Genomic DNA, 14,611 nt, shown 5'->3' with positions numbered 1-14,611 from the left:
GGCTTAGAAGGTTCGCAAAGTATCATGAGCTTTACGCGGTGCGCTGGCATCTCGGGAGTGCACCTCCGCCGAAGGGGGTCTCACCGTCTTTTGTTTGGTTCGGTCTGGTCTGGGGGCACAGTTGCTAACTTACTGGTGCCTGTGCCGTATTGCTTGTTTGCCGTTGGTGCATTAACCAGTGGAGACTTTTGAATAGCATCTTATCGATCGTGGAAGTGGATTTTTGTCGATGATGATTAGAATTGGCGATCTTAAAGATGAGTTTCATGATACTGGATTGAGCGTGGTAATTGAGTAGGAAGGGCTTAAGCCCAGAACGCATGATCGACTTTTGACCTCAAGCCATGAGGGCATCGTGAGATCATGAAAAGCGATATCGCAATCACTTGATTGATCCTACGAAGAAACCTTCATTGACAGTCAGCGTAGGCTTGGATACTCAGAGGATGGGAAAGCTGAATAAAGACAGATAACCAGACATCAGCAACTTAAAATGCTGAGTCAGTGCTGCCAATGCTTTCTCAGCTTCATGAATGGTTGAAATAAGCAATAAATTGTGTTTGTCGGCCGAATTCCTTTCATGACCCCTCCCCCGCGATTATCCCCAACTCATGGCACGCACGGCCACATGGAAACAAACGCCATGCAAGGCCCCAGATATCTAATTCTATGACCTTCTATATGATCCGATGCATTGCAAAAGACAGCCTCCAGCCGTGAACCTCACAAAGGGGAAGTTTTAGGTAGCAAGATACTTGCACAGCGGATTATCTCATGACATTCTGATGTTGTCAAAGGATCGACGTTGAAGATAATGCAACGCTGGTCGTCTACTATACCTACAGTATGCGTGTTGATAGACAAAGCTAGGCTACCTATTTCAGCCATTGAATGTTCACCTGTACCTGATCGGCAGCCATCTTCTGGGTTCACTCAAGTTGGCGACCCAAGTCAAGGCATCTTGGCAGCTGTCGGGCCTTTAAGAATTTTGCTCTGGCGCGTGAGCCAGAAGGTGTGCCGAGGGCTCATGATACTGCGATAAAATGGAGAGATTTTAGTTTCTGGGGTAGACAGACCTGGAGGAGTCGCTTGAAGTGAAATTGTGAATAGTTTGACGGTCAAACTGTCGAGAGACATGTTCAATTGCTTTCATTTCAGTGACTTATTAGCCACTCAGGCTCAGAAAAGTCACCATGTGCCATTTTTACATCCATTAGTAGTATGCCCGCAAAAAAGCAAGGCACCTTTACAGCAGAGAAATGCCCCACCACCTCAATCAGTCACTGATTGCAGCAGTTCCCGCCTGGATGGATGGGCATGGCTCGTCTCAGCAACACACGACGATGAGTCGCCGAAACCGCCCGGCCCGACTTTAAGACTAAGGTAGACCAGACCATGCCTTGCCTTGACTTGACTTATTATGTCCCATCTTCTTGGGGCAGAACAGATACAGCTAACGTCACCGTTGCTTGTATCCCAGGTTACTCTTACCTTATCCAGCCTGTAGAATCGCTTCTTTCCCCTTCGCTTCTCCCTCTTAGTCCCGCTCAACCTTAACCATTCATCCCTCCTCCGCCGTAGCTTTACAACCTTTCTCTTCTTTCATCTCTCAAACTCAATAGCTCTTTGCTTCGCGCAGCTTGTATAGCCCAGCTATATCATTCTTCTATTCTATCCCATCACTTTCCGCCTCATCTTAATCACGGAATACGCGCGCGCATTACTCCATAGTATAACCTCCTCGCGAGAGAGAGACGGCGATCACCTTGCTCCGACAAGACAGCCCCAAAGGAGACGCCAGCTGACACCTCCTCGTCCACGATTCTCCTCACCTTAATTCTCTATCCCTCTCCCGAGCCTGATTCTCAGATCGCACCTTGACCGGGAAAATGGCAACCACCAGCGAAAACACTGGCGCGCCCAACTTGCGCCGCCGCGAGTCCTTGTCCGAGATTCGAGCTGCCAACCCTGATTTGGCTCTGAGCGGTAACATTATCTCGGCTACCTTCAACACACCGCATTCTTTCGTCTATCGAAAAGGCGGTGATTGGGTATGTAACTAACTATTCACCTCGCTTCGCTTCGCTTCCTCAACATTTCATCTCGTATCACTATCAGTTACTGGGGTTCACTCTCTAGCTTGCATTTTCCCCTCTTCTCCAACCAAAGCTACAGAGGAGCTCCCTCCGTGCCAGCTTCAGCTCCCCTCCCCCTCGTCACATGAAAATTGAGCCTCAGCTAAACTTTTGCTCTCTTCATAGGACTTGAAATCTCGTCGCGGTCAATCTGCTCTCTTTGACTCCTTCGCATACCTCTCCTCCGACGCTACTCCATGGAATCATACCGTTGTCGCGTGGACCGGCGAAATCGACGCTCCAACTGATGACGTCGTTTCTTCGCCCGGCACGCCCGCCCCAAACACTTTTGGTGCGACATCGCTCAACGCCCTGTCCGCACCTGTTCCCATCGACGGCAACACGCGCCTACCGACTCCTCCTCCAGTTGATGGCCTCTGGGTCCCCCGCGAGGACCAAGACCGCCTCGAGTACCGTTTGTCACACAACAAAACCATCCGCACCTACCCTGTTTGGCTCTCCGATGAATCTGAGGCCACTTCTGAGGGTATCCTTCTCAAGGACCAGGCCCGCTGGCGACGATATGCTGAGCACGATCTCTACACCCTCCTCCACTACAAGCAACATGAGCCGACCGACGGCCGACGCGAACGTGTTCAATGGGCCGATTACTATAGGATGAACCAGAAATTCGCCAACAAGATCATCGAGATCTACAAACCTGGCGACATCGTCATCATTCATGACTACTTCCTCATGTTGCTTCCCAGCATGCTGCGACAGAGAGTCCCTAACATGTACATCTCGTTCTTCCTGCATTCGCCCTTCCCCAGTAGCGAGTTCCTCCGCTGTCTGCCTCGACGAAAGGAGGTTCTTGAGGGTGTTTTGGGCTCAAACCTCATTGGCTTCCAGTCATACAGTTACTCTCGCCATTTTCTGAGCTGCTGCACACGAATCCTTGGATTTCCCTCCGATACTCTCGGAATTGATGCTTATGGAACTCGTGTCCAAGTCGGCGTCTTCCCCATTGGCATTGACGCTGCCAAGGTTGAAAGCCACGCATGGACCGATGCTGTGACCGCCAAGTATAACGCACTGCGCGAGCTTTACCGCGGAAAGAAGATCATTGTCGGACGTGACCGTCTGGACAGTGTCAGAGGTGTTGCCCAGAAGCTGCAGGCTTTCGAGCGCTTCCTTGAGATGTACCCTGAGTGGCGTGAGAAGGTTGTTCTCATCCAGGTCACCTCGCCCACTAGCGTCGAGGCGGAGAAGGAGGATCTTGAGGACGACACAAAGGTTGCGACCCGTGTCAATGAGCTTGTTATGCGCATCAACGGCATGTACGGAAGTCTGGGCTTTTCTCCCGTCCAGCACTACCCACAGTATCTCAGCCAGAACGAGTACTTTGCTCTTCTGCGTGCCGGTGACATTGGTCTCATCACCTCTGTGCGTGACGGCATGAACACCACAAGTCTGGAGTATATTATCTGCCAAAAGGAGGGCAATGCTCCTCTCATTCTCTCGGAGTTCAGCGGTACCGCTGGCAGTCTCAGCGATGCCATCCACATCAATCCCTGGGACCTCAGCGGCGTTGCTGAGAAGATCAATGCCGCTCTCACCATGTCCGAAGACAAGCGACAGGAAATGCAGTCTCGTCTCTACCGACACGTTACTGAGCACAATGTGCAGTCCTGGATTACTAAATTCATCCGCAAGGTGTACAATGTTCTTGGCGACAGCAGTTCTGCCAACTCCACTCCTCTGCTCGACCGAGCTCTTCTTCTTACTCAATACCGCTCAGCCAACAAACGTCTGTTCATGTTCGACTACGACGGTACCCTCACGCCCATCGTGCGCGAGCCTAGTGCTGCAGTGCCCTCGGAGCGTCTTATTCACACCCTTGACCTGTTGGCTTCAGACCCCAAGAATGCTGTGTGGATCATTTCGGGACGAGATCAGGAGTTCTTGAAGCAGCACCTTGGCAACAACAGACGTCTTGGATTCTCAGCCGAGCACGGCAGCTTTATGAAACACCCCGGCTCAGATGAGTGGGAGAATCTTGCAGAGAAGTTCGATATGGGATGGCAGGCTGAGGTGATGGAGGTCTTCCAGAAATACACCGACAGGGTTCAAGGTTTGTACACTGACACATGGTTCACTCAACGCACGCTGACGTAAATAAGGTTCTTTTATCGAGAGAAAGCGATGTGCTTTGACCTGGCATTATAGATTGGCCGACCCCGAGCAAGGCATTCACATGTCACGAGAGTGCCATAAGGAGCTCGAATCGACAGTTGGCGCGAAATGGGATGTCGAGGTGATGCCTGGCAAGGCCAACATCGAAGTCCGCCCCACGTTTATCAACAAGGGCGAGATCGCCAAGCGCCTCATTACCATGTACCACACACCTGGCGCCGAATCTGAGGATAAGTCTGGGCACCTCGAGTTCGCGCTGTGCATGGGTGACGACTTCACGGATGAGGACATGTTCCGAAGCCTTAATGCCGCTTCAGGCCCTGTGCTGGATGCCAACCACGTCTTTACAGTCACCGTCGGAGCGAGCACAAAGGTCACATTGGCCAAGTCGCATCTCCTGGAACCAGAGGATGTGATCGAGTGCGTGGCTCTCCTCGCTGGTGTCCAGGATGTAGGAGAACGTCTCGGCGAGGTGAATCTGGGGGCGCTGAGTGCTGTCGAGGGACATATTCCCAATGATGAGCGGTAATGACCGAACAAGTATTGTTTTTTCCAGGCGTTTTTGGACAAGACGAAGACAAGATAGACAGGTGGTGGGCGTATGGAATGGATAGTGATGAAAGACAAGGGAGGGTAGTATACAGAAAATGGGAGGACAGCGTGGAGATGTGTACGAAAGACACAGTTCTCAGCGTTCATGATGTTAGCTGTCGTACATGCCAATGATAATGAGTTGAAAGCCAGACAAGCCTGTGGGTTGCAGTGATTCATATTTGACTAATTTTAAGTATCGTATGAACTCCCATATCGATGCTCATGAAATGGCCCAAGTTCACGATCTCTAGGCTATTGTGCCTCTGGCAACAGAACTTACAGTTTACGAGAATGGATTTTAGGACAACGTAATCTTCATCTCATGGTATAATTTACTGGTTAGGTTCACTAAAATAATATCGATCAGTCATTGGTAACACGGCCATAAACTGAGCTACCCCTGATTTGTATCGATTAACCCAGCAAGGCTTTTATTAAGGAGTATCGGCTTCCCCTTGACGATAGCTCGAAACTGCCGAGATCCGTTCAGAAAGCTGCCAGAAGAGTTGAAACGTTACATCTTTCTCTATCTGAGCACGAATGAAGTAATATACCTTGAGAAGGTGCCGACTTACGGCGACTTGGTCGAGTTTACCCCTGAATCCCAGTGTTCTCGGGCCTGGCCGGAGCGCGGCGTTCTTCAGTGCTTCGAGCATGACCAAGAGAGGCTCAGCAGCAGACGATGGGAGCAGTTACATCACGCTGCGGGTAGACTGTGTCACAAAGGATACTTAGAGCATCGAAACTATATTCGAGATATCAGATCAGCTGCACAAGCCCAAGGTCTCCAGAAGCAGTGCACCAATGTGTCACAGGTTGCCAACGGAGTCTTTCTTTGAACCCTCACTTCATAGCCATGAGTTCAGAGCCGCTGATTCAAGGCTACTTCCCGAGTACGTAACCACAGGTGCGGACCTGACTCTGGGACCAGCGCGTTGTGGAAGAGTGATGCTGCCTTTCCCGTGGGCTTTGCATCATTCCATCTTTCTTGGATACGTCCCAATGCAGAGAAGCCCTTTTCTGGAATCTGAAACATGAAAGGATGTGACAGCAGAACTTGTATTCAAGATTCAGACCTCACCTCCGAGACTATGCAGCTTCTGCGTTGCCAGTATGACACAGGCAATGAGAAGTGTAACATCGACCGGGCCCAGGATATTTCCAATCATCAACTAAACTGGAGGATATGTAAGATCAGAAAGGTAGACGGAGTTACCAAGATCAAATTAGATGATTCGTATCTGCCGGAAGTTTGAAGTATTTGGGTCTAGTGAAGAGGCTTACGAACTAAACTCTCGTTGCTGTAAAGCGTATCGCAATATATATATATATATATATATATATATATCCAACAACAAACATATGCGCGCTGACGCGCCTTGGCCGCCTAGTAACGCCAACCTCTCTATCTAGATATGCATACACGCAACCTGTCTACATGAACTAATACAGTCCCGTTTCACTAGGAGCCAATGTAGAAAGCAGGCCCGTCATAGTCAACCGATCTTCACTCCCATCTGAATCAGCCTTCTCAACAATAACACTGTGATCCCTAACCCTGACACCCTTCAAGTCCCCAACACCCTCTCCAGCACCGTTAGGCATATACTCTCTCGCATACGAAGGTAGATTCACCTTCTTATTCTTTACCACCGATTCGATAGAGTAAATAACCTCCTCCGCCACAGGGAACGCTGCTCCAAGCTCCATGAGGGCTCGACACGCTTTTATGAATGTTTCGAGTTGGATAGGGCTCTCTTCAATGGCGAACAGGACTTTGAAAGCGCAGACGGAACATGCTTGTATGAGCCAGTGTTCATTTTGGATCGTGTATAGAGCTCGAAAGTGCCAGATCGTTGACATGGCGTTTGTTGCGTGGGCGTAGGATGTTAGACGTGGATGAAAGGGGCCGAAGACGGACTTGGGGACGTGGTCGAAGGGTTGAAGAATGCTGATTACTACAAGATCCGCGCTCAGACTAGATACATGTTGGTTACCAAGAAAAATCTGCGTCATCCTGTAAAAGACTTACTGTAGTAGGATAGCAGCGGGCAGAACTGCATTCTCAGCCCTCAGCTCTTCGGGCAAGGAGAACTTCCATTCCATGATTTTAGAGTACAACTCTACAGCATTTCCTGTATTTTGAGACGGTGAAACTCCCTGCTCCAAGGGAACAAGGAACTCGAGAACCTGCTCTGTGATTTCGGTGAAGTTACATTCAGCCTCGAATATCTCACGCTTCATTGACCGCTGAGGCGCTACGGAAACAGGATACGAGGACCACCAATACTGTGGGTTCTCGGTTCTATTCAGCGGTGAGTTTTCATCTTGCCATGTCTTAGCTCGTGTGGGCTTCTTGATAACGAGACGACGACACAGACCGTGCATTGGTTTCCTGGGTCACATATGTCAGTGAGATTGGTTCAGCATGAGCACATTACTTACCAGTCCCAGACGTAGAAACCCCATTGTATCCAAGACAACGCATGTGCTTCGGCTCTCTGTCTCGATCCCGCAATAGCAGTATCTGTAGAACGATACACATCATCAAGTCTAAGCGCCATGTACCGAGACTGCATAAGACTGTGGAACTCAAGCGCCGTTTCTCCATCGCCTAGAGCGCTTTCATACACATGCATAAGCGCCAGACCCTGTGTCACCGGTAGTGAAGGCCGTGTGTCTTCTTGCTTCAGACACCGGATGGCTTCTTGGGCGAATACCTGTCCTCGGGTGCTTAGTTCGTCCGGTATGCCGAATGTAATTGGATTCGTCGTATATAGCTATATTCGTGGTTTTAGCCTGCAGACTCTGAAAGGGATTGGTAAAGCCTCCATACGCAACTAATGGCCAAAATGGCATTGACGAGAAATGGTGAGCAGAATCGCAGTTCTGAGGATGCGCCCGATGTTGTAGGGTCGAGGTTCTTCAGGTCGTCTTCGAAGATATTTCGGTCGATAATACGGTCACACGATGTGTCCCACGTCCAGGACAACAGTAGCAAGTGGCTTAGAAACTTGTCATCTTGCATGACCTTCGTCCATCGCGAAAGAGGGAGTATATGCCCTTGGAGATCAATGGATGTAGAGTCGTCAGAGGCTCTGCGCTGAGGTTCTCGCCGGGCTTCCTCAAGGAGGCTGCCAGGTTGGTCATTTCTAGGAAAGATTAGACAGGTGTTTAGAATTTTGTAATGTACTCACAAAGCTGTGAGCCTGGCCCTTGTTTGCTGCTGGGGTAGGGAAAGGTTCATGCGTGCCACTGAGAATGTTGGTGAGCTGGCACTTCCAGACGTTGTAGCACTGTTTGAAGTATTGTCGCTATTGTTTCGTAGAAGAGGATTTGCCTGTTTCTGAGACGTAGGAATAGCCAAATTTCCTCCCTGAAGGTCCTCAGCCACGCCTTTGACGTCCTTTCCGGCTCGAATTCTCCGCAGTATCTCGTCTGTCTCCTGAGGCTCTCTGGTCTTGAGCGAAGAGTAAAGACTCTCGTGATCAGCGATTCGTTCTTTTAGTTCATCGTGCTTCCTTTTCATTGCTGCGGCCTCGGCTTCGTAGGGGTTGCTGGCATAGTGACATTCTCGGCCAGCAGTGATGCAGCCAGAGCACCTTGGCCTTTGACCATTGCACTACAGAAGTCAGTACACTACCTATCTTGACACAGAAACTCCTACAACCTTGGCTTTGCGTTGTCTGCAAGCTTGGCATGCAGTCTTGACGGATATTCTCTTGGGTATGTTCAGCTTGGGTGGAGGTCTGGGTGAGTCTCCTTCTCGAGTTGGGCCTGGCAGAAGAGCCCTAAGTCGCCCTGCAGAAGACGACGACGAAGATGGGTTATCATCCATATTTATCAGCAGAAGAGATTGGAAGCTGAGGGTGATGAAGCGAGTATGAGGTGCGAATGAGGCGAGAGGTTGGCGCTCTCAGCGATCAGCGACAGGCATTTTCAGAGGATCAATCAGACAATCAGCGAGCGATTCATGATTGGACAAAGCGAGAGACGAATTATGAATACGATCTGACTATTCGGAATTGATGTGCTTTTCCATGCCCTGTAACTTCGACGACATTTCGTCTATATATGATGCATATGCTACGTCACATCTGCCCTATTTGGCCCCGGAGTTTTTGACAAGCGAATGTGAGCTTTATTGAGTTACATTCAAATCCGTGACTGACCTGGTAGTGATCGACCTTTTCACCGGTAGTTAAATGTAATACTGACGCCAGATATAGGTCCCCTACATCACGGCGGATATTCTGAGTTATGGTCACATAATAGCCACTCCGAGATCAAGTTTAAACTCAGTTTGCATTATAGCTCAGCTCTATGTCTGAGCAATCTCATCGCTGTATAAAACTATAGATATCATCATAAACGTCAAGAAACACACCAGGCATCCTCATCATCAATCTGTAAACAGAGCCGCGACTCCATTGCCAAACCAACTGCCTCCCTGATAAAAGAAAAGGTCATGAGAATCCTGAGACACATGTCTAAACCAAGCATCCTGACAAACGCCAACAGAAACAAGAACTAAGAAACCGCTCAAATCACAGGGTATCAAATTCAAACCCATCCTCCAACCCCACGACACAACAAAAGCGTCAAATTTGACCAACGCATCTCACAATACCACCTGAGTCTAGCCCCAAGAATTCCAACAATGACGCAACGGCGTTCGGCAAAACCAACCCTCCCATTACCGCAAGATGTAACAACAGGTTGGGAATATTCATATACGGCCAAATCATGTACTGGTGTCGCTTCATGCAAACAAAGTCAGGGTATCATGCCGACGGATGACGTCCTCCTTCACCGTTACAGATCATGCTCCAGTTTAGGGAAGAAGGAAGCCAGGACGCCCTCAGTAAAAACAATTAAAAAAAAAGGGGGGGGGGGGAGGGCAAAAGTAGGAAAACCATCTGACAAGCTCAGCTTGTCTCGCAAACTCCCAGGGGCCAGACGTTTCAGATTGTTGGAGCGAATGTCGGTTCCTTGAGTCAGATACCAATGCTGGTGGGATGTTGTTAAATGCTGCCATTTGAACCCATAGCCAAGTTAATTCAGAGTAGGGATGTCGTTATACCAAAAGACATAAAAAAAGATTCCATGTTCGTGTATCATGCAAAGGATCATACCCGCAACGTGCGTCGTCTCCGCTGCCAGGTATAGAGGAAAAGACAAGCCGGTTCAAGGGGATAGGTCATAAGTCGTCAAATCATTGTCGTCTCAAAAAGACGGGGTCGGATGAGGGCATAATCCAGCTCAGTATGCTGCAGCAGTAGATCCTTCGCTTGTCGCAACAGCAACTAACGCCTCAAGACGGCCTAGAGAGCCATTGCTGCCAGGTCGTCCCTGCTGTTGCTGTTGGGTCTGTTGATGCGGGTGTTGTTGCTGCTGGGGATGCTGCGGGTGCTGCTGAGTTTGTGGGGGCAGTTGTTGTGGTGGTTGCTGATATTGAGGATGCAGTGGTGCTTCTTTGACGGGGAATCCACTGAAGCCAGTAAAGTTCGGATGCACCATCCTATCCACGTGAGCTAGCCGTGTATCTTGCTGCTCTTGAGGAGGTCGGCCGTCTCTATGAAGAGAAACGGGCCCATTGTACCATCCACGACGCTTATTTTCTCTCGATGTTGTAATAGATGGGGCCGAAACTGTGTGTTGATGAAGAGATCGTGGGGCAGAGGTAGGTGGAGGTTTGGGGCCCTGGTATACCGGAGGCCGCTCCTCAAAACGAACAGTAGGAGGATTGAGCCGCACATGCTCAGCTTGAGCCTGGACAGCCTTGTTTGCTTCGGAAGCCCAGCTACCCGCGCTATCACGAGGCGGTGTACTGTGGTTGATATCAAGGCGGTTGAGGCCTCTCTGAAGGCTCGCGTCGTACAAGTTTAGGTTTCGTCTCTCGTCCTGCATCGGGGTTTCGGGGAGGTGGGGTTGATAAGAGGCTCGAATCTGAGGCTCTTGGTCGACCATCATGGGCGAAGGCTGTCTCCTTGGTGGTGTGGCAGGTGGGAGAGGGTCGAACGACTCGATACCGGGCAGGCGGAAGGACGACTGAGAAGTGGAAGGATTCGCGATCGGTGGTGGTGGGTTCGGACGGACAGATGACTGGTTCACAACGGAGCTTAGCTGACTGGGGTTCCCATTGATATTGCGGCTGTCTGGATGCCATGTTCTTCGGCGCCAATCACTCTCTGACATTGACTCCCTACGAGACCATTGAGAAGTCGATGAGGGAGTTGGGGATGGAGGGATGCCGTTACTGTTTGGCGGGAGAGCACCCACATTCGAAGCATTGGCAGGACCAGGCCCAAACATCATCGGTCTCCCCCCTGGTGCTCCAGGGGATTGAAATGGGTTTCCTGGAACACTCAAACGGCGGCCTGGTGTTCGACTTCCAGAGGTATACATGCTGTGAGATCGTGAGTGTGACGTTGCTGGGGAAGACACGCCTGGTCCCCATCTTGGGCTGCTCTGCCCAGTTGAGAAGGTGGATGAAGTTGGTGTTCCGAAATCACTAGGAGAAGCAGGTCGGTAGTGAGGGTAAGAGCCCTCCATAGCACTCCGGTAAGACTCCAAAGACAATCGCGAGCGAGGGTCTGCCATTACCAATGGAGGCGGTCGCCGTCTGGCATCTTGAACGCTGTAAGCCGAGCCGACAGAACTGACACTGGTGATACTCGAGGTAGAGAGCGATTTGGAATGTCCTCGTTGAGGACCGCCGGCACTACCACCTGTCGATGCTCTGGCTCGATTCCCGGCTTGCCTGATTCGATCGGGCCGCATCTGCCGTTGAAACCGGGAACCGGTTGCAGCTAGCGAGTCCATAGGAATGTTCTCGTTGACATGGACTGTCTGTGCATGTTGCCTCAAATTGTCGAGTCTTGAAAAGCGGCGAGAGCAGTGGCACTGGAATGGACGTTCTCCTGTATGCTTTCTGTTGATATCGGTCAGCATTACGACAAACCAAGACGGATCGAGGGACAAAGGAAGACCACAAACCTGATATGCCGGGCAAGATGCTCGCTCCGCGTAAAGCTCAAATTACAAGGAGGATAGTCCGTACAATAAAAGCGCTGCGACTTCTTCTTCTTGCCTGACCTGGGTCCGTCTGCTCCAACACTTTCGTCGTCAGATCCAGCGCCATCCTCAATGGTGCCAGTCTCTCCATCGGAATCGTCCATATCTACGTCTCCCGAGTCTCCTGATTTATTCGAATGCCGTGAGTCGTGACGCCGAGGCATCTTTGGTTTCGGTGGTTGTTCAGGCATCTGTATTCCTTGGGGGAAAGGACTAGATGGTAGTGGCTTCTGGCTAGCCAGGTTGAAAGTTGCCCTTGTCGGAGTCGCACCATCGTCGGCAGGTATTTGTGAGTGTGTATGAGGGGCTGTGTTGGGTCGAGGAGTTGCGGTCGATGAACCCATGACGTCTTCGCGAGAGACCGTCATGGCCAGCGGGGAATTCACTGGGCGAAAAGCGGCCGCCATGGCGACAAAAGCTCGAACTCGATACTGGCAGCAGTATTATCGATATTAGTGACGATATTACCGTTGCGCGGGTCCGCCTCTCGGGAAAGGACGAGAAAGATGCCCGGAGGGTTCAACGTCCTGGTCACACAGGTACGAGAATTCGGCCGGGTCTTCGTTATGCACCGCTATATGTGTTGTCGGGACTGCAATTTTTGCACTTGGATGCACCGACAATCTCACTGAGGCAGAAAAATGCGAGACGGCCAAAGGACTTAGCAGAAATCGCGAGGCGGGTGATGACGACCACAGGCAACCCTGTACAAGACGAAAACCTTCCGATGATGGGGGATATGGAGATAAGAAGTAATAGTCCGAGGAGTTAGGATGCAACAAGACACGCACACACAAAACGGAACATGTACAAGTTGACGCAGAGCGCGGATCCCAACGGGATAAAGGGATAGATGTAAGGGGTCAAGAAGAGAGACAATGAGGATGGAGAAACAGGGAGCGTGTGTGAGAGTTGTAAGAGAATGAGTAGAGGCGTTCTCAGGCTCCTACAGTACCCACGACCTGCTAACTAAGGCCCGCCTTAGAGCGTACGTAGAAATGCCGGCGGGGAGGGAGGCGTGCGTAGTGGTGATGCAAGCCAGCCAAGATCAAGGCCTAGATCCGCAGAGTGGCACAGACCAGGCTGAGGTGAGTTGATATTCTCTGAGCGACAACTGCGAAAGCGATGCAGTCAAACTCATTCGATGGAATAATTCGTCACTTCCAGGGCTATCCTTTGTGGTTGCAACTTGATTTCATCAAGGGATAACCGAAAAAGTCAAAATCGAAACTGTATGTGTGTTGCTTGCATACAAAGACTGCAGTAACAACGTAAGCCAGAACGTGCGTGACGCAGAAGAAAAAAAAAAGGTTGACAGTCGCAAACTGAGTTGAGACAGGGGCACAGAGGGAAAAAGTGGCAGGGGCAAGCGTGGCGATGATGTATGTCTATGGTTGCTTTTCCGTCCCAAATCGATTGTCTGTGGAGTCCGGATCCGGGATGGATGCATAGAGGCAGGATGGAGTTGCCCAACTCTCTTGTTTCCCTTGTACTAAGACGGAGTCTTTGTTAGTTGCGTTGCCCGACCAATCAATCTAGAGGTCAGCCACCTCACGTAGTCGTGCTGGCTGTTGTCATGCTCATTGACCTGGATCACCGTGGGTTGAAAGTCCGACAAGAACCTAACTCTCTAGGGTTCCCCAGCTGGCTGCAAATCGAGCCTGGCATTGGATGGTCGTGGGTGTTGAGTTTCGCTGGGCACAGAGCTCTGGTCTCGGTTCAAACGGCGCCAACACAATTCTCCGCTTTGCCAGTTTGCGACCGATCACAGCTCGTCTCGTCTCGTGGGAACCCTGACAGGGCAAGGCACCGCCGGCTTTGGTGGGGAGCGGGTTACAGTTGCAGGATGAGTCGATGGATGCTGCTTGGGAGTATCCGTATTCCTAAGCGGTGACTGTTAGGCACGATAAACATGTATTCGAGGTGGGTGGGTGGGATTGCAGCAAGTCGGAACGATTTGATTAACCGTAGTATCCAGGCGCGCGGGTCCAATTCCAAGCAGAGGCATCAAGTAACATGCGGACTGATTGTCGTTGCACAACACTTTGCTGAATAATTCTATCATAAGGGCACATTGAACAGTAACTCATGCCAGTCAGAGCCGCCAGGTACAGGTCACCTGCACTGTTGAGCAGGGGGCGGGCCAGGTACATAGCGCCAGTATGTACCTGATGTGACCCATGCGAGGTATAACCCTGCAAGCGCTGCAGCTTGATCAACCAACGAGCTGCAAGCTAGTGGTAAAGCAAGCTGACAGTTGACCAGCCTGTCCAAGGATGATATGGTCACTGAAAAGCACCTAGCCTTTCGGTGCGTTGTTCCTCGACCGCTTCTATGTATACCTAGGTAGTCATATCTTTCAAACTTTCCTAATACCAGGTGCAGCGAATCCTCAACGTAGCTTCAAGTATTAGTATAAGCACATGGTCAAAGCCTATGGGTGGGCCAGTCTCTGCTCATGCTCTGGATCAGGGCACAAACCAACTTGCAGGATTCGAGATATCGTCAACCCAGTAGGAGCCAGCATGCATGCGAGGGGTTGGCTTCTCAGCCTGGAGTGGATCAAGGGCCCCATGTCAATGAGGGTTGGAGACGGCGCTTGGATGGTTTTCGCCCACAGGGACCCCAAGAGTACCGCTGTGCGAGTGGTAAAAATAAACCTCGCGGTG

The 14,611-nt window shown here is 50.6% G+C and overlaps 4 protein-coding genes across 9 annotated transcripts in view; 2 read left to right on the top strand and 2 right to left on the bottom strand.

Annotated features, from left to right (window-relative positions):
* Positions 1-1,334: 1,334 nt before the first annotated feature.
* Positions 1,335-5,053, top strand: FOXG_03746 (trehalose 6-phosphate synthase). Of its 3 annotated transcripts, XM_018381593.1 has the most exons (3): positions 1,335-2,051; positions 2,262-4,209; positions 4,259-5,053. In XM_018381593.1, the coding sequence occupies exons 1-3, from the start codon at positions 1,890-1,892 to the stop codon at positions 4,798-4,800; spliced, it is 2,652 nt and encodes an 883-aa protein (XP_018238120.1). In that variant the 5' UTR covers positions 1,335-1,889; the 3' UTR covers positions 4,801-5,053. The 3 variants fall into 3 exon arrangements, with proteins under 3 accessions (XP_018238120.1, XP_018238121.1, XP_018238122.1); XM_018381594.1 differs by having other exon boundaries at positions 2,262-5,034; XM_018381595.1 differs by having other exon boundaries at positions 1,335-4,209; positions 4,259-5,034.
* A 1,106-nt stretch (positions 5,054-6,159) lies between these two features.
* Positions 6,160-8,890, bottom strand: FOXG_03745 (uncharacterized protein). 2 transcript variants are annotated; one of them, XM_018381591.1, is made up of 6 exons: positions 8,536-8,890; positions 8,063-8,487; positions 7,702-8,017; positions 7,311-7,645; positions 6,898-7,260; positions 6,160-6,843 (listed from the first exon to the last, which is right to left on the bottom strand). In XM_018381591.1, the coding sequence occupies exons 1-6, from the start codon at positions 8,701-8,703 to the stop codon at positions 6,309-6,311; spliced, it is 2,142 nt and encodes a 713-aa protein (XP_018238118.1). In that variant the 5' UTR covers positions 8,704-8,890; the 3' UTR covers positions 6,160-6,308. The 2 variants fall into 2 exon arrangements, with proteins under 2 accessions (XP_018238118.1, XP_018238119.1); XM_018381592.1 differs by having other exon boundaries at positions 6,160-7,260.
* A 220-nt stretch (positions 8,891-9,110) lies between these two features.
* FOXG_03744 (uncharacterized protein) lies at positions 9,111-14,324 on the bottom strand. Of its 3 annotated transcripts, XM_018381589.1 has the most exons (3): positions 11,865-14,324; positions 11,148-11,799; positions 9,111-10,970 (listed from the first exon to the last, which is right to left on the bottom strand). In XM_018381589.1, the coding sequence occupies exons 1-3, from the start codon at positions 12,347-12,349 to the stop codon at positions 10,128-10,130; spliced, it is 1,980 nt and encodes a 659-aa protein (XP_018238116.1). In that variant the 5' UTR covers positions 12,350-14,324; the 3' UTR covers positions 9,111-10,127. The 3 variants fall into 3 exon arrangements, with proteins under 3 accessions (XP_018238116.1, XP_018238117.1, XP_018238115.1); XM_018381590.1 differs by having other exon boundaries at positions 11,148-14,324; XM_018381588.1 differs by having other exon boundaries at positions 9,111-11,799.
* A 41-nt stretch (positions 14,325-14,365) lies between these two features.
* FOXG_03743 (uncharacterized protein) overlaps positions 14,366-14,611 on the top strand; it is a gene marked incomplete at its 5' end in the record, with an annotated part of 654 nt that continues 408 nt past the window's right edge. The window contains one exon of the mRNA XM_018381587.1: positions 14,366-14,590. Coding sequence (XP_018238114.1) covers positions 14,366-14,590 — 225 coding nt within the window. The remainder of the gene's footprint in view (positions 14,591-14,611) is intronic.

Source organism: Fusarium oxysporum, chromosome 4 (genome assembly GCF_000149955.1).
Source record: "Fusarium oxysporum f. sp. lycopersici 4287 chromosome 4, whole genome shotgun sequence".
Classification (NCBI taxonomy): Eukaryota; Fungi; Ascomycota; class Sordariomycetes; order Hypocreales; family Nectriaceae; genus Fusarium; species Fusarium oxysporum.
This window is presented reverse-complemented; position numbering and strand designations above follow the sequence as displayed.

Bases quoted from the DNA above. Each gene is read 5' to 3' on its own strand.
- FOXG_03744 (XM_018381588.1), bottom strand. From the start codon at position 12,349: ATGGCGGCCGCTTTTCGCCCAGTGAATTCCCCGCTGGCCATGACGGTC. The intron at 11,800-11,864 runs GTTTGTGGTCTT...CGATATCAACAG, and splicing joins CATCTTGCCCGGCATATCAG to AAAGCATACAGGAGAACGTC.
- FOXG_03746 (XM_018381593.1), top strand. From the start codon at position 1,890: ATGGCAACCACCAGCGAAAACACTGGCGCGCCCAACTTGCGCCGCCGC. The intron at 2,052-2,261 runs GTATGTAACTAA...CTCTCTTCATAG, and splicing joins ATCGAAAAGGCGGTGATTGG to GACTTGAAATCTCGTCGCGG. The intron at 4,210-4,258 runs GTTTGTACACTG...GACGTAAATAAG, and splicing joins ATACACCGACAGGGTTCAAG to GTTCTTTTATCGAGAGAAAG.
- FOXG_03745 (XM_018381591.1), bottom strand. From the start codon at position 8,703: ATGGATGATAACCCATCTTCGTCGTCGTCTTCTGCAGGGCGACTTAGG. The intron at 7,261-7,310 runs GTAAGTAATGTG...TATGTGACCCAG, and splicing joins GGTTTCTACGTCTGGGACTG to GAAACCAATGCACGGTCTGT. The intron at 6,844-6,897 runs GTAAGTCTTTTA...ACATGTATCTAG, and splicing joins CCCGCTGCTATCCTACTACA to TCTGAGCGCGGATCTTGTAG.